General features: G+C 39.4%; 1 protein-coding gene across 3 annotated transcripts in view; it reads left to right on the forward strand.

Moving 5' to 3' along the window:
* loxl3a (lysyl oxidase-like 3a) overlaps positions 1-18,978 on the forward strand; it is a 30,777-nt gene that overhangs the window by 5,748 nt on the left and 6,051 nt on the right. Inside the window, exons 4-11 of one of the 3 annotated variants that reach the window (XM_051918498.1) lie at positions 1,523-1,740; positions 10,579-10,771; positions 10,910-11,090; positions 11,224-11,378; positions 11,853-12,023; positions 13,704-13,859; positions 14,905-15,064; positions 15,185-15,428. In XM_051918498.1, the coding sequence (XP_051774458.1) occupies positions 1,523-1,740; positions 10,579-10,771; positions 10,910-11,090; positions 11,224-11,378; positions 11,853-12,023; positions 13,704-13,859; positions 14,905-15,064; positions 15,185-15,428 (1,478 nt within the window). The remainder of the gene's footprint in view (positions 1-1,522; positions 1,741-10,578; positions 10,772-10,909; positions 11,091-11,223; positions 11,379-11,852; positions 12,024-13,703; positions 13,860-14,904; positions 15,065-15,184; positions 15,429-18,978) is intronic. The other 2 variants (XM_051918497.1, XM_051918496.1) reach the window with 2 other exon arrangements.

Genomic DNA, 18,978 nt, shown 5'->3' on the forward strand with positions numbered 1-18,978 from the left:
TAGTCTCTGATGATCTGCCTGTGTGCTGGAACCACACCAGAGAAAGAGAGACAGATGTAGAGATAGAAGAGCTTGGAGAATTAGTGACTGAAATGCTGGAGAGTTGAGGACGTGCAGAAGTGCCATTGCTCAGTACACATGCCAAGTTTTTCTGTGTTCTTGTCCAGAAGGCAGAAGGAACACGGAAAACACGAGTGGGTGTCAGACAAACCTCTGGCAACCTCTGCTGTTTGTGCTTCACTACACACAATCAGATGTGTCTGACTTTACTGGAATGTTGCAAATGACTGATTTCACATCCAAATTTACAAATGTTTTCCAAAACACAGATTGACAAGAAGAATATTCTTCCTGAGGTACGAAGATCTTTCTGTGTAATTATAATGTGCTCGCTATTTGTTTCATAAATGCATGTTTATTGTTAAAATGTTATTTCATATGATTTATAAGCTGTTTTCCTCATGGGGACCAACAAAAATTTCCCCACATGTGGTAGTGTGCATTTTCCTAATAATCTGCATGAACTCTCATTCTTGCATCGTTTGTGAACACATTTGTCAGTTATTTTTTTTAACTTTAAATGGAATTTATATCAAAAGTTTGGGAGGAACGTGTTCATTTAATCCAGACAATCAGCATCAGAGGAAATCTATATAAGCCATCGCTTACCTTAGCACTGCAACAGTTTTCTGGCATCCCTCCACCAGCCCAACTCCACCTTCTCTTCTGGTTTTCTCTATCCCAGTCAGGGAAGTCCTTGGTGTTACTTCGTGTTTCAGAAAAAATCTTGAGCTCAAGCCCTCCACCAAAGACAGCAAGCCAAATGTGTTTATATCCTATTCAATTCAAAGATTATATGTGAACTTGTTAACAATATTAATATATTTTTCTTTCTCTTTATACAAAAAAAGAAGAACTAAACTGTCTGCCAAGACGTCAGAAGTTCAACAAATAAAAGCAGAATCCAGAGCTTTTACAGTAATCTTTTCGGAAACTCTGTTAAACTCCCACAATGCATTGCACGAGAAAGACGACTGGTACAGATTTGATTTGCTGCTACTTTGCCTTGCAGTTGAGCCTTTTGTTGAGATTGAGACCCAAGTTCCAAATTCAGATTTCAATTGATTGTCTCATGGCAAGGTGCTCAGCAGACTCTGTGGACTGTGCTGGCCAGACATTTGGAAGTGCTTGTGTAAATGGTGGAGAGAGTGTTCAAGCCAATGCACAATGATGGTGTGGTTTGGCCGCTTAGCACAGTGATCCAAAACCCTCATGTGAGATGATTCGTGTCTAGCATGAGCTGAACAGATGGGCTCGTTTTATAAAAACTCATGGAATACTGCATGAAATTTAATTTGGAGATTGTAGCTGACTAATTAAACAAATATAAGGCTTATATCTATCAGAAATGCGTACTGGACTTCATCTCATCTTCTTCACCACATACTTGAAAAAACTGGTCTTGAAGTATATATCCTATATCACATTTACCTGTCCTGATGTAGAGTTGCATTTGTTTTAGATGCAGGTGGATGAAAACCGTATGGAGAAGATTCGTCTGCGTCCGCTCTCAGGTGCCCATGCCGGCCGTATGCCTGTGACGGAGGGAGTGATCGAGGTGAAGTTTAAAGAAGGATGGGGTCACATCTGCAACACTGGCTGGACCACCAAGAACTCTCGTGTGGTGTGTGGCATGATGGGATTCCCTTCCCAGAGAACTACGGCCAAGAAGCCAAGCAGGTAATGGGCATGTTTCAAAGATACAAGGATCAAACTGTATAGTTGTCCAAAAAACAGTATTTATCAAATGTTCAATTGATAACTTAAAGGTAGGGTAGGCAATTTCAGAGAGGCTATAGCAATAACAAGCTAGCTTTGAAAGCATAAGATCCCACCCTCCCTTCAAAACGCTCTCCAAAGCCATGCCTCTTCCAAAACACATGAGCAGAGTCTGCAAAGCATAATGAGATGAGAGACAGACAGCGTTAAATTACCTCATGTTTCAGAGAACATAACATTACAATAATAATGAATGTAAACAACTTAAAGAGTTTTTGTTGTAGCACCTGACTGCTGCAGATTCATTTCGGCGTTGATAGTGTTGACATAGAAACGCATAAATCCGAGTCTGAGGACAAACAGCTACGGTTAGAACCTCATGGGTTGCTGTCTCGTAATTAAGGTTACTACATGGCGTGAACGCAGCATAATCTCGTTGTTTTGGTTCAAGAAGAACTGTAAAAGGCGGCAGCTGTTTGTTTGTGGCACTCAGTGTCTATCTGTCTATAACATAACCTTACAAAACATGCTGAAGACGTGTGATGTCTGCACGCGCAGGGTGCACGGAGGTATGGAAATGCATATGTTGACAGGCAGGATGTAATGTAATGATTGGACGAACATTTTTTGGTTCTGAGACATCCATAGAACATATATATATGTTTTAATATTTAGACCACTTCTATTATTGATTGCTATTAGAATGTGAAGAGAGTTTCAGACTACCAGTATAACAAAAAGTGTTTATAGAAACAAATTGCCTGCCCTACCTTTAAGGTGCTCAATATGATTACTACAAAATTAATTTTTTTAGTTAATAAACAGCAATTGTCTATAAAATGATAAACTTACCTGAAATCATATTGAGACGGTATTTCACACACACACAGGTGAATCTGTGACATCTTACACACAGTGGTCGCAAAACGCATTTGGACACATGCACTTAGAATGCCACTGAATTAAAAAACAAAATATATAAAATATAAAATTCTCCAATGCTGTTCACCAAGCTTACGATCAAATTTCATATTTGAAATCACCAATGAAATCTGACAACAACTGTCTCATAAATGTAGTTTCTTATGCTAGAATAGCGTTAAAAAAGTTTATTTTTCAGGCTAGATATGCATGTGCAGTCCTAAGCGCACGTCTCAGAACACTGAATGCAGTGGGACTTTTATTTAAAAGGCGTCACTTATTCCTCCATATTGCGCGCTGCACTTTCTCCCATTTATAAGTAAAATTAGTGCACCTTGATTGTATATTTAATTCTTTGGTTTTGGTGATTTTTAGTGGACATATGATGTCAGTTCACCTCAAGCTCATACAGGTAACCACAGGTGTCCACAGGTGTCGTTCATCACATTAATGAACATGATCGTCTAATGTTTGACAACTTCTAAGTGACACAATACTTATTGTTTTAAGATCTCCAATGGGAATGGTTTATCTATCTTCTTATCATTTAAAACCTAACAAACATTTTTTTTTTTTTTTTTGTGAAAGTATGCTTATTCTATCTTTATATGTAATGCCACTTATATTTTAATACACTTATATTTTATTATACTTATACCGCTAGATATTTTGTTATATAATATAGTTGTCCAAGTAGTTTCTGAGGCAATTTCAGGTATTTTATAACTGTAAACAAAATTAATATGCATTTTACAACAGTTGAATCCACTTTGTGATCAAAACAGCATTTTAAAAGCAAGACGGTCAGTTTCAAATTCCTCGAAGCTGACTGTCTAATTTGTGGCTGTCTGCCTTCCTCTCTAAATTATCATTTGTCTCTGTGATCTATTTTGGATTCTTATGGAAAGCTATTGTGCATTTTTATGTATATGTTATTTGAAACATATTTTTAGTGTTTGTGTTTCAGCCAGAGCATCTAGACATTAAAAAGATTGAATGTTCATCTTCTCAAATGCATTTGGATGTCTTCTTGCCTTTTTTTAATACAAAGCCACATAGATAGTTTTCCTTATTCCCTCAAATACTCAAGATGAAGAGCTTATATAAACCATTAAATAGGTTACTGCACGTGTTCAGACGCTCTTAAAAAGATGGAAAATGTCTCTATTTCATGATCCTTGGCTAATGAATCATTATAGATCATCATACACTTCTCATGCTGCGGCCAAAAAGACTTTTGCAAAAATCCACTTATGCAAGTCAGGATATGTTATAAAACCTGGCAGCATATGTGAGTGCATACACACAAATCTTGATGGATATATGAGCTGTCAGAGAATGATCCATTATTGCAGACCCCAGTGTTTCGTGAGGTCACATGGTTGATGTTGTTCTGCTGGCCGTCTGTATAGCAGTTTCTATGCAATGTCACATGAAGTAATGACGAATGTTTACGAAGACCTGCAAAGTGAAATCAATCCCATATGTGGCCACTGGGCTGCTGGCCAACATGTTTTTAACTGTGTGAGGGATGTGGAAGTTTTATCATTGTGCCAGTGAAAAATGTACCATACAGATCTTTGAGACCCTGTTGGGAATTTCATACTGAGCTGCGGCGTTCATTGTCTCTTTGATTCGTTCTGATTTAATATTATAGTAATAGGTAAATGTTATGATAATTTGATGTGATCCTGCACCGTTTGTTCTGCAAACAGGGCTGTAACCACCATTGATGGGGATAAGTCCCCCCCAATAATTAGAAATTGCCAAATTGTCCACCCAATATTTGATATTGATGCTGCTCTGTTTGTTGTTAATATAACAAAGTTTTAAAAGTTACAAATACAAAATGATTGAATTCAATTAAATCAAAGAAGGCTGGCTTTATGTTCACAGAAGCCAAACATGAATTCCAGCGCGACGCTTCAGTTTTTAACAGTGAAAGCTATGAGATAAGAAGTAGCAAAACAATTAATATTTGACTGTTTTACAATAGAAATGTTAAATGACCAACAGTAATATATCAATATCAAACCAGCATCAATGTCATGCAAACTAGTCGACTACTCAAACTACTTTGAATTGAGAATATAGGATGAATTATTTATGTGATTTATGTAATTCATAATTGAAGACGAGACATTTTGCCATGTTTCTCTTCATATTCTATGGATGCTTGTTTCCGCCACTGAACAAAAAAATAAAAAAGGTAATTGCGACTTTTTATCTCACAACTCTGACTTATTTTCTCAGAATTGTGAGGTATAAACTTGCAATTGCAAGTTATAATGTCAGAATTGCGAGATATAAACTCACAATTGGAGAAATAAAGTCAGAATTGCGAGATATGAACTCGCAATTCTGACTTTTTTTGTCGGAATTGCAAGTTTATATTTCGCAATTCTGACTTCTTTTCTCAGAATTGTTAGATATAAACTCGTAATTGCAAGTTATAAGTTTTTCGAAATTTCAATAGTTCACGTGATTTTGGCAGTTTTATACGTGCTCTGAACCACTAATTTGAAACAAAAGATTCGTAAAGCTTCAAAGCTTCATGAAGCAGTGTTTTGAAATCGCCCATCACTAGATATTGTTGAATAAAGTCGCTTTTTTTTTTTTTTTTGGTGCACAAAAAGTATTCTTGTCGCTTCATAATATTAAGGTTGAACCACTGTACTCACATGAACTGTTTTGAATATGTTTTTAGTAACTTTCTGGGTATTGAAAAAGTAAATGATCTTGCTGGCAATGCAGGTCTCACTGAGCTATTGGATTTTATCAAAAAAATCTTAATTTGTGTTCCGAAGATGAACGAAGGTCTTACGGGTGTGGAAAGACATGAGGGTGAGTAATTAATGAAAGAATTTTCATTTTTGGGTGAACTAACCCTTTAAGAAATATCAAATATTTGGGGGGACAATTTGGCCATTTACAATTATTGGGGGGAACTTCTCCCCCTCAGTGCCAATGCAGGTTTTTGTTGTTGCCATAATGAAGGTTCAATGTGACTTCCTTGCTTTGTTTTGCTGTGCTTGTATGGCTATTCTCCTCCATCTGTGTTGGAACAGTCAGTCACATCTGAACACAGACATTTACTTCGATTCACAGCAGATGGTGAAATGTAAGCAGTGTGTGACTGGACAGAAAAACAAGCCAGCATCTGAGAATTCACGTGTGTATCATTAGAATATACACTATATTGCCAAAAGCTTTGGGACGCCTGCCTTTACGTGCACATGAACTTTAATGACATCCCATTCTTAATCCGTAGGGTTTAATATGGTGTTGGCCCACCCTTTGCAGCTATTACAGATTCAGCTCTTCTGGGAAGGCTTTCCACAAGGTTTAGGAGTGTGTTTATAGGAATTTTTGACCATTCTTCTAGAAGTGCATTTGTGAGGTCAGGCAGTGATGTTGATGAGAAGGCCTGGCTCACAGTCTCCGCTCTAATTCATCCCAAAGGTGTTCTATCGGGTTGAGGTCAGGACTCTGTGCAGGCCAGTCAAGTTCCGCCACACCAAACTCACACATCCATGTCTTTATGGACCTTGCTTTGTGCACTGGTGCACAGTCATGTTGGAACAGGAAGGGGCCATCCCCAAATTGTTCCCACAAAGTTGAGAGTATGAATTTGTCCAAAATGTCTTGGTATGCTGAAGCATTAAGAGTTCCTTTCACTGGAGATAAAATGCCAAGCCCAATCCCTGAAAAACAACCCCACACCATAATCCCCCTCCACCAAACTTTACACTTGGCACAGTGCAGTCAGGCAAGTACCGTTCTCCTGGCAATCGCCAAACCCAGACTCGTCCATCGGATTGCCAGACAGAGAAGCGTGATTCGTCACTCCAGAGAACACGTCTCCACTGCTCTAGAGTCCAGTGGCGGCGTGCTTTACACCACTGCATCCAACGCTTTGCATTGCACATGGAAACCCATTCCATGAAGCTCTCTATGCACAGTTCTTGAGCTAATCTGAAGGCCACACAAAGTTTGGAGGTCTGTAGCTATTGACTCTGCAGGAAGTTGGCGACTTCTGCGCACTGTGCTCCTCAGCATGCGCTCTGTGATTTTACGTGGTCTACCACTTTGAGTTGATGTTGTTCCCAATTGCTTCCACTTTGTTATGATACCACTAACAGTTGACCGTGGAATATTTAGTAGTGAGGAAATTTCACGAATGGACTTATTGCACAGGTGGCAACCTATCACGGTACCACGCTTGAATTCACTGAGCTCCTGAGAGCGACCCATTCTTTCACAAATGTTTGTAGAAGCAGCCTGCATGCCTAGGTGCTTGATTTTATACACCTGTGGCCGTGGAAGTGATTGGAACACCTGAATTCAATGATTTGGAGGGGTGTCCCAATACTTTTGGCAATATAGTGTAGCTATCATTTCAACAAATGCACTCTCTCTGTGTGTGTATTAAACTGAATGAGTGACTCATACCTCGAGCTCATGAGCTCAAGTCCTCAGCATGCTGAAGTTAAGCTCCAAAATCACTCTCCCGCTGGCTGTTCATCAGTCTGACTGATGAAAAATCTTCTCTTGACAGAAGGCCATTTTATTTACACTTAATGCCGTTTAATATTAAAGTCTACAAGCTGACTAAACACAAGTAATCTATGATGGATGAAAAAGATGCTATTTTTCTTTTCCACTGCTTTTAAATGATCATGGGCTCTGACATAATTTACTGAAAGGAAATGTGTAAAATACTGTACTTCTCTTCGTCTTTGTAATTATGACATTCATATAAGGCTCGTGCCAGAAGTGCTTGGCTAGATACGCTTCAGAAATAGCTCACTCTGCACATTTAGAAGACTGGATGATATCCTACACTTCTCAGATGTCTGTATGGATGTCTGTGCTTCCCAGAAATTGAATAAAAAGGCCTGTTTTTATAACAACAACAAAAAATTTTGATTTGAACACTAAAGTCACACCTAAAAATGTCTGAATGTCAGAATCATTGTGCAAAAATGTACTCTTTTTCTCTTGGCATATTAAATGATTTGTTTGCATATGCCATAAGTTTTTTATAAGTTGCTTTTTTAATGCTTTTTGGGCCACTGTATATACATATCTTATTCTCCAGTATTTAACTTAACTTGTTTTTTTAATTCTATCATTTAATTGCATAAAATAACTATATAACTTTATTATATAACTTTGCACTGGAAAGAATATGTAACGCACACTCACACATGAGGAAAGTATCTTCTCTCTCCGGAGTGTGTTAAAACCTCAGTGACTCAACCTCATTCCACCACTCACTACAGTAATACTCCATACCAGACCTCTCATGGTCATGTCATCACTGTGTGAGAGTCTGGAACGTGTCATAAATCAGGTGAACCATTGTAAAATCTTTCCTTTTACAAAGCAAATGCTAAATGGGTGAATCTCTCGAAAACTGTCAAAAACATCATGGCTTGAGTCATATTTCACCCCCAAGTTAAGAGAAACAAATAAGAGATTATATTTTGCAAGAAAATTGCAGGAGAATATATATATATATATATATATATATATATTAGGGGTGTAATGGATTCGTCCCAAACCGTACGGTATGGACGTCACGGTTTGGTGCATGCAATCAGATGACGAATACAGTCAGTCACGCTTAAATCAAGAAGGGGGTGTGCATGGTAATACAACGCTGTTTGTTAACCGCCACAACAGAAAAAGAGCAGAAGAAGAACAGTGCATAAGCGAATGACTTGAGCGCTTGAAAACAAAGTCCACTAGATAGTGCACACGCGTCGAATGCATCTTTCTGGGCTCATGGACAAAGGAGAATACTTTGAAAGGATCGCGCACTCAACTGTGCATGAAATGGAGCAGAAGGCGGAAAATTCAGTATAGGAGGGTTGGGCTTAAGCTTTGAATGTTTAAATATAGTTTAACTGAAGCAAATTTTAACATTCCTAATGCACAAGTTTTATTTTTCATTATTCTACTTATTTTGTACATTTATAACACGAGATGCTTTTCAGTTTTGTAGCTGATTGTGACCAAATACCTTTTGTTTTTTATCAGCGCTGCAAAAAAAAAAAGAAGAAGGAAAAAAAAAGAAAGACCTATGCAAGAGTGCATTCTGTTCACTGCTTAGTGCTTAATACACTAAAGGAGGCTGTACTGTACCAACTAGGGGACTAAATGCCATTAGGTGGATCGAACTGTGATTTGCACCACTGTCTATTCAGAATAAAATAAAAGAAACCTAGCTTTGTGGATTTGTTCCTTTGTCCGGTAACACTTAAAAGTCTTAGTTAGTTAATAGTGAGAATTGGGCCCTAAACTAACACTAAGTGTGACCATTTTTCCTATTGTACTGAAATCATACCGAACCATGACCCCAAAACTAAGGTATGTACCAAACCATGACTTCTCTGTAGCGATACACCTCTAATATATATGTAACCCCTCTACCCAGGTCCTACTCGCCCCGCTCTGCGCGGGAGTCGGACGCTCTAACAAGGAGGCTAAAGGCTGCAACCTCTAGCGTCAGTCGCTAGAGCATCTCTTGAGATCAGAGGAGTGAGGTTTACTCGCACAGCAACTACTAGCTGGCCTCCGTTACACTCACCCCCCTAAACCTCACTCCCATCCGGGTCACGGCACCAATGTAACCCCTCACCCAGGTCCTACTCGCCCGGCTCTGCGCGGGACTTGAACCTGGGTCTCTTGCGTGGGAGTTGGACGCTCTAACAAGGAGGCTAAAGGCTGCAACCTCTAGTGTCAGTCGCTAGAGCATCTCTTGAGATCAGAGGAGTGAGGTTTACTCGCGCAGCAACTACTAGCTGGCCTCCGTTACACTCACCCCCCTAAACCTCACTCTCATCCGGGTCACGGCACCAATGTCACCCCTCTACCCAGGTCCTACTCGCCCCGCTCTGTGCGGGCCTCAAACCTGGGTCTCCGGCGTGGGAGTCGGGCGCTCTAACGAGGAGGCTAAAGGCTGCAACCCCTAGCGTCAGTCGCTAGAGCATCTTTTGAGATCAGAGGAGTGAGGTTTACTCGCACAGTAACTACTAGCTGGCCTCCGTTACACTCACCCCCTAAACCTCACTCCCATCCGGGTCACGGCACCAATGTAACCCCTCTACCCAGGTCCTACTCGCCCTGCTCTGTGTGGGCCTCGAACCTGGGTCTCCGGTGTGGGAGTTGGATGCTCTAACAAGGAGGCTAAAGGCTGCAACCTCTAGCGTCAGTCACTAGAGCATCTCTTGAGATCAGAGGAGTGAGGTTTACTCGCACAGCAACTACTAGCTGGCCTCCGTTACACTTATCCCCCTAAACCTCACTCCCATCCGGGTCACGGCACCAATGTAACCCCTCTACCCAGGTCCTACTCGCCCCGCTCTGTGCGGGCCTCGAACCTGGGTCTCTGGCGTGGGAGTCGGACGCTCTAACGAGGAGGCTAAAGGCTGCAACCCAGTCGCTAGAGCATCTCTTGAGATCAGAGGAGTGAGGTTTACTCGCACCGAAAATGTGAATTGAACAAGACCTCCAGTGGAAAAGCAAGGTCAGCATGTACTGTTTGCTCACACTGGACTGGACACTATTTCTCAGCAAGTTGATAGAATGTGAGAAATCTGTCATACTTTCCATTCAGGTTTCCTTGTCTGAGCACAGCAAGGTTCAAAATTCAAAGTCATCTTCTGGTGTATTATCTGCTAAAAGGATAATTACTGTTGTATATGCAAAGTAACAACAATTTATTATGTACCACGTATGTGGTACATAATAAATTGTTGTTACTTTGCACATACAGCAGTAATTATCCTTTTAGCAGGTAGAATATTATTGAAATTTCTTGCTATTGTTTTGGAATGTTTTATTCATTTGATAATTTGTGTTTCTGTTTAGTCACCAGAATGTGTATAGGATCCACTCAGTGGCCTGCACAGGAAATGAGGCTCATCTTTCAGCATGCACTATGGAGTTCAGTAAAGCAAACTCTACCGCCCCCTGTCCAAATGGAGGAGCGGCTATAGTCAACTGTGTGCCTGGGCCACTGTTCACACAGGGCAGAGCACGTAGAGTCAAGCTCAATCCAATGGTGATTAGATAAAGCTAAATCATTTTAAATTCATTCATTTTTAATGGACTAATTAGGATTTCTGAAAGTAATATCAACTGTTTTAAAAAAACACCTGTATTATGGCTTCCAATGATCATGCTCCTTCTCATTCTCCAGTCTCAGGTGCGTCTGAAGGGCGGTGCAAAGGCAGGTGAGGGCCGTGTGGAGGTCCTGAAGGGGAGTGAGTGGGGTACAGTGTGTGATGACCACTGGAACCTGCAGTCCGCCAGCGTGGTGTGTAGAGAGCTGGGCTTCGGTACTGCTAAAGAAGCTCTGACCGGAGCGCGAATGGGCCAAGGTGGGCAATGATAGATAGATAGATAGATAGATGGACGGATGGATGGATGGATGGATGGATGGATAAATATAGATAGATAGACAGATAGATAGATATCCCATCCTATTCAAAGCATGTTATGATACCTCCACAGGCATGGGTCCCATCTACATGAATGAGGTTCAGTGTCGGGGTGATGAGAAGAGCCTGTGGGACTGTCCTCATAAGAGCATCACTGCTGAAGACTGCAAACACATGGAGGACGCCTCCGTCATCTGCAACATTCCCTACATGGGCTTTGAGAAATCGGTCAGACACATACATGATGATTCTACTGTTATTTTATTTCATCCAAGTAAACTAGAAAAAACTGCCTCAAATCTGCTTTTATCTAACGTTTAACATTTAATATACTTAACCAGAATTGCCCCTGATGTATCAGACTTCAGAGTCCACAGACAGAAAATCTTTGAGGCCCACATCAAAGTGTCTTCATTTACGACTAACGCTTATGTGCATTTTTTGTATTATGTTAACATTTTTCTTAGCTCAGCTATGAAAACTAACAATGCTGTTCAGGGCTGATCCAAACTAAAGCATTGCAACACCAAAATCTGTAAAATCACTTAAAATGAGCTTGCTTTTATTGAAATAGGTGATGCAATGCACAGTAAAATGTTCTCACAGCCCTAAAGCAGCACTGCTTATCAAGTTCAAATGATCAAAGTCAAGGTTCTTAAGTCTTTTAATTCTTTCTCATGCTTGCTTTGTAACCCGTCGCAGATCCGCCTGACAGGGGGTCGAACGCGGTTGGAGGGGAGGGTGGAGCTGCTGCTCCCTACAGGCAGTGAGATGAGGGACTGGGGTTTGATCTGTGGGGACGGATGGACATCTCGGGAGGCCATGGTAGTGTGCAGACAGCTGGGGTTGGGACATGCCAGCAGTGGCCTGAGAGTAAGATAATAACTATGTAACATACAACACATGCACAGACATGGTTCAAGTGAATATAGCATGGAGGTTATTATGGAGGGGGTTGCACAGAAACGGTGTCACCTTAAGGCTGAGCACGTTTACATGTACAACAAAACTCTAATAACCTTCAAAAAATCAGCTTAGTATAAAAAAAACTCCAATGCAAGAAAACTGAAATGGCGGTGCAAAATTTAAAATATAATTCAAATATAATGCAATGTTTATTGCAGGTCTACGGAGCCCCTAAAAGGACACGGTGAAGGAAAAAAATTATTTGTCAATTCTCTAGTAAATGTTTTGCACTCCCGTGAGAAACTTTGCATTCGCTTGCAAAATGTACGCAATGGTTTGGTGAGCAAACACAAATTTTATTGGGGGAACGCCAAAGTTTTGCTAGGGAACGCAAAAGGTTTTGCGAGCAAACGCAAAGTTTCTTGGGGAAACGCAAAGTTTCTTGTGAGAATGCAAAGTTTCTTAGGGAAACCCAAAGTTTCTTGGGGAAACAAAATTTTCTTGGGGGAACGCAAATGTTTCTTGAGAGAACGCAAAGTTTCTTGGGGAAACGCAAAGTTTCTTGGGGAAACGCAAAAGTTTCTTGAGAGAACGCAAAGTTTCTTGGGGAAATGCAAAGTTTCTTGGGAGAACGCAAAGTTTCTTGGGGGAATGCAAATGTTTCTTGGGGTAATGCCAAAGTTTTGCTAGGGAATGCAAAAGGTTTTGCAAGCAAATGCAAAGTTTCTTGAGGGAACGCAAAAGTTTCTTGAGAGAACGCAAAGTTTCTTGGGGGAACACAAATGTTTTGCTAGGGAATGCAAAAGTTTTGCAAGCAAGCGCGAAGTTTCTCAGGGAAATGCAAAACATTTGTGCATTAAAAAAAGTAGACCCAGACAAATCATTTTCCACATTTTCTGTGTTGATTATGTAGAAAAATCTGGAAGAAAAAAAAATATGATTAATGGGTGTTCAGCTGAGCTTTCTGTAGGTGCAAATTCTGTGCAGGCTTTAAATACACAACATTGCTGAATTAGCTTAGCATCTTAACACAAAAGGTTCCCTTTAAGGATGCTTACTAAATAGGAAGGAGGTAGGCTGATATTAAAATTCAAATCCATGAAAACTGTTATGAAATTAAGCATATACATTTTTGTAATTAGGCATAAAAGTTATTGTTTGCACATCTGTTGTGTGGTTCTTTGCAGCGATAATTTATTTTTTGGCTCATTATGCAGAACAGTTAATCCCCTGAAATACACTGCAAAAAAAAAAAAAAGAAAAGAAAAGAAAAAGAAAAGAAAAAAAGAAAAAGATTTTTTCTTACTCAGGAAAATCTTTTTTTTTTTTTTTTTTTTTGGCAGTGTAAGTGTTCACACTGACAGGAAGGCATTTATTTTCAAAAGTTTTAAACTGATTACCATAATACATTTTCAAGAGAGGTGTCAGTGTGAACAGGGCATAATGCTAACACCTCTTAGCCCTGCAATACATAAACTTACCAGTAAAACGTGCCATGCTCTTTTGCCTCAGGAACTGATCACAATAACCTACTAAAATCACTACTAGCAGATATAACTTTGTAATCCAAGCATTAGCATAGCTGGGTTAGCACTGTATTTAGCCTAGTTTGCATGCTAAGCCCTTGCAGTGGGGGTCTGTCTGCAGATCCGTATGGTGGGGGGCAGGACGGATCACGAGGGTCGTGTCGAGGTTCAGGTCCAGTCCAGGTGGGGAACTATATGCAGTGACAACTGGACCACAAGAGAAGCCATGGTGGCGTGCAAACAGTTAGGCCTCAGATACTGCCTGCATGCTATCACTGTGAGTAAGAAAGGTGCTATGGGACTGACTGATTGCAGCTTGATTGGTTTTGAAATCCCATATTAACATGATTTGTGAGCTATTCATGCGTGAAGTATACACTACTGTTCAAAAGTCTGGGGTCAGTACATTTATTTTTTATTCAGCAAGGATGCATTAAATTGATCAACAGTTTATGTTCCATATGATTTCTATTTTAAATAATTCTGTGGTTTTGAACTTTCTATTCATCAAAGAATCCTGAAAAAAAATGTTTCAAGGATTCCACAAAAATATTAAGCAGCACAACTGTTTTCAACATTGATAATAATAAGAAATGTTTCTTGAGCAGCAAATCAGCATATTAGAATTATTTCTGAAGAATTTTTTTTAATATAATTTTTTTTTAAAATATATATCAAAATAATTATTTTAATTTGTAATAATATTTCACAATATTAGTGTTTTTACTGTCTTTTTGAATATCAAATAAATATCAAATGAATGCAGCCTTGATGAGCATAAAAAACTTCTTTCAAAAACATTAAAAAATCTTACCAACCCCAAACTTTTGAATGATTATTTTGCCACTTAATAGACAAGTAAGCAATGAAAGTTAAAATAGTCCAGATAAGGTTACTAAAACATTGAAGTGTGTTCAGTGTGCTTAAAACATTAACATTATATTTTAATAACTTATTAATAGCATTATTATTCCCAACAGTATATAATTATCTCTGCTTTATCCACTTTATTTATTTATTTTTTTGATGATGATGATTAATTTTTTGCAATTGTAAGCAATTTATTCATAGACTGAAAGTGTAAACATTGTGGCTCAAAATATGGCAGCCGACAACACCAACGCTCAACCAATGGTTTGAGTGTGAGGCGGGACTATATGTTTGTTTGACCAGTGGAAGTATTAGCCATTATTTTTGCTATTCAGATTTAATTCATTTCTAATGCTGACATTACCATGCTTTGTATTGTGTGTCTTGCTTTATCCATGTTCAATAATTTGCCCTATTCATTAATCTACTGATGAGCTCTCCCCTGTGTTAAGGAAACGTGGTACTGGGACAGCAGTAATGTGACGGAGATGGTTCTGAGCGGAGTGAAGTGTAAGGGAGATGAGATGACTCTGACCGACTGTCAGCATCATCCTGTCGTCAGCTGCAAAAGAGCCGGAGCACAGTTCTCCGCTGGCGTCATTTGCTCAGACAGTGAGTGATATGCAAGTCTGTAAAGAAAAGTTTGTTAGCATGTGTTCCAAAAGAAGGGTTGAAATGTTATTCCATCATGTTTGGGTATCATTGTGGTCCCTTTCTCACAACAATCCCTAGCGGCTTCGGACCTGGTGCTGAACGCTCCGTTGGTGGAGCAGACCGTTTACATCGAGGACCGACCCCTGCACCTGCTGTACTGCGCAGCAGAGGAGAACTGCCTCACCAAATCAGCTGCTCAAGCCAACTGGCCGTATGGCCAACGTCGCCTGCTACGCTTCTCCTCCCAGATACACAACATCGGCAAGGCTGACTTCAGACCACGGCTCGGCCGCCACTCATGGGTGTGGCACGAATGCCATAGGTAAATGGAGCTCTTGTTTTGGCTGATTTTCAAGTCTCATACCTGGCCGGCAGTCTATATGTCCTGCCTTGCATGTGGAGCATGTGTTTTAGACCCAAGTATGCAAACGCTTATAGCGCTTATAGCTATGCAAGCTCAATTTCATCACAAAAGTTAGCAACAACCTCTGATTTTTCCATTGGCTTTTAGATTATTGCAGAAAATAAGCTCTGTGACCAACAAAAGCTAATGATTCTTGCACGTTTTGTTCATCATGATAATCTTCACAAATTAACACAACTTTTATGAATTTTTAAAAACCTTAAATACAATCGCCAGAAGTAGGCTATTAATGAATCATACCACGTTCGCATGATTTCAATGTCACCACCATCAACTCTTTCAAAAACTTTTTTTCCTGAAAGTTTGAGTTTGAATAGTTTGCAAAAGCACAATTATAAATACAATAAGGCTGTGAAAACGGACTAGTGAGTAGATGAGCTTACCATTTAATGTCCCGACAAACTCTGTAGTCCCATTTAGCCATTTTTTCAAGACAAGTAAAAGCTTAAAAATCACAAGAGGGTATTACTGATGTATTTTATGTCATAGAATAAAACAGGAAAATATCTTGAGTTTATGACAGACCTTATTTCAGGCACTTAACCAAAAACCCATTTGAACACCCGCATTCAGGACGATGGAAGCAGAAGTGCTAAAATGCTAACTCGTTTCTGGGTTTTGGCCTACAAACACTCTACAATATGGTTCCATATGCTAACATTAGTTAATATGAAACAAAATTAAACAATACTTTTACAGCATTTATTAATCTTAGATCCTTGATTAATTAACACTATAAATATGTTCATTGTTAGTTCATGATGCCTAATGCATGGACTATTGTCATTGCATTCTTAGCATTGCCACAAGTAGCACTACAATGGGCTTTATCCATAAAATGTCTTCTTCTATGGTCTTCTGGTCTACTACTGTCATGACAACAGTTTGAAGACACTTGCCAACCAAGTTAGACTTGTCAACATCCAATTTAATGCCTTGGACATTTGAAGTTAAAGGGATAGTTCACCAAAATTATCCCATGATTTACTCACCCTCAAGTCATCCTAGGTATATATGACTTTATTCTTTCAGCTGAACACAATCAGAGTTATATTAAAAAATATCCTCGCTCTTCCCAGCTTTGTAATGGGAGTGAATGGTTCCCGAGTTTTTGAAGTTCCAAAAAGCGCATCCATCCATCATAAAAGTAATCCATACGGCTCCAGTGGGTTAATAAATGCTTTCTGAAGTGAAGCGATGGGTTTTTGTAAGAAGAATATTCATATTTAAAACTTTATAAACTATAATCACTAGCTTCCAACAACAGCTGTAGGACGATGCAACTCGGAAGAGTGACCTCTGACCCGACACATGACGTAGGATGTAGGAGTAACGTAAGCTTAGGTCAGAGTAGACAATTTAGATTTGTTTCAAATAGAGCTGCGCAACAAACTCAAGTTCCTCTTCTCTTATATCAAAAAATGTTCGTCTTAGATTTCTAATTCGTGACCGGTTTTGTTTTGCTCTATCCTCTGCACTTCTGCATTCATCAATGCATCATGTGTCGGGTCAGAGGTCACTCTTCCCGCCATAACTAGACTACAGTTGTGTTCGGCTGAAAGAATAAAGTCACATTCAGGAAATATGGCATTAGTTTTCATTGCTATGCGGACGACACCCAGCTCTACTTATCATCCAAGCCAAACTCTACTCTTCTATCTTCTTCTCTCTCAGATTGTTTAGAAGAGATTAAATCCTGGTTTTCACACAATTTTCTCAAGTTGAATACTGATAAAACAGAGGTTCTTCTTGTTGGCACTAAATCCAATTTGTCAAAATCCAATAGCTTTTCAATTTCTATTGATAATTCTCTCCATCTTCTCAGGTTAAGAGTCTGGGTGTCGTCCTCGATAGTACTTTGTCTTTTGAAACACATGTAAACAATATTACTTTGTCTGCATATTTCCACCTACGGAACATCAGCCGTCTTCGTCCATTTCTCACATCCAACTCCACAGCCATTCTTGTACACGCTCTAGTCACTTCACGCATTGATTACTGTTAAATATCAGGGTAGAGTATAAGATTCTGCTTCTCACTTTTAAAGCTCTTCACAATCTTGCACCCTTGTATCTCTCCGAACTGCTTCACATCTACACTCCGAAGCGTACACTTCGATCATCCTCTTCTGTCTCTCTTGTTGTACCCTCTGTTCGTTTAGTCACTATGGGGTCCAGGGCATTCAGCTGTGCTGCTCCTTTTCTCTGGAATTCTCTTCCACAATCTCTACAAGAAAGTCATTGTCTGGCTACTTTTAAATCACGTCTTAAAACCTACCTATTTAAATTAGCTTTCTCTGATTTCTCTGGTTTTAAATATTGTATGTTATATAGCTGTTGCTTGTTGTATCGTGTCTTGATTTGTTTTATGACTATCATCCTACTGTACGGTGTCCTTGAGTGTCTTGAAAGGCGCCTTTAAATAAAATGTATTATTATTATTATTATTATTATTATATACACCTAGGATGGCTTGAGAGTGAATAGATTATGGAATAATTTTCATTTTTGGGTGAATTATTCCTTTAATTCTACCATCCCCTTAGTAGTGAGTTTTTTTTTTTATGCCACAGTTATGCAATAATGCATGATAAGTAAACTTATGTTGCAATGCATTGGCCAAGCATTCATGTCTGCATTTGTGTATGCATGACAGCATAAAGACTGGAACTTTGATTGAATTATGCATAAATAGATTCATGTTCACTTATGGTAATGTTGTTCGCTGAGAGTATTGGATTGGCTTGCTTGGTTTGAACAGAGATCTATCAAATGTGTTTTTCTTTTGAGCATCTGGCAGCTTCACTGAATCTCCTTTTGCTCCATCCTGATCCAGCTGTAGCCCCAAGGACCCATATGGCTTTACTAACACTGAGCGCTAGTGGTAATGTCGGCTGATTGTCTGATTCCTAAAGGTCATAAACTGATATAAATTTCTTCCTACAAACCAGAGCAGAGGCTTTCAGACCCTGGACAGCCTACAGGGTGAATGAAAGTTCAAGCTGGCAGTCTCTGCTTTAAATGAACACACGTGTGCTGACATGATCCAGGGCTGGTTATATCAGTCTCACAGTGGTTTCTGTTCGTCATGGTAAAATCTTCAACTACACCAAGCTGAAGTGTAGTGCATGAGCTAAGTGCTTAAATATTAAAGGGTTAGTTCACCCAAAAATGAAAATAATGTCATTTATTACTCACCCTCATATCGTTCCACACCTGTAAGGCCTTCATTCATCTTCGGAACACAAATTAAGATATTTTTGATTAAATCCGATGGCTCAGTGAGGCCTGCATTCAAAGCAATGACATCCTCTCTCAAGATCCATAAAGGTACTAAAAACATATTTAAAACAGTTCATGTGAGTTCAGTAGTTCTACCTTAATATTATAAAGCGACAAGAATACTTTTTGTGCGCCAAAAAAACAAAATAACGGCTTTTCAACAATAT

Source organism: Ctenopharyngodon idella, chromosome 14 (assembly GCF_019924925.1).
Source record: "Ctenopharyngodon idella isolate HZGC_01 chromosome 14, HZGC01, whole genome shotgun sequence".
NCBI lineage: Eukaryota > Metazoa > Chordata > Actinopteri > Cypriniformes > Xenocyprididae > Ctenopharyngodon > Ctenopharyngodon idella.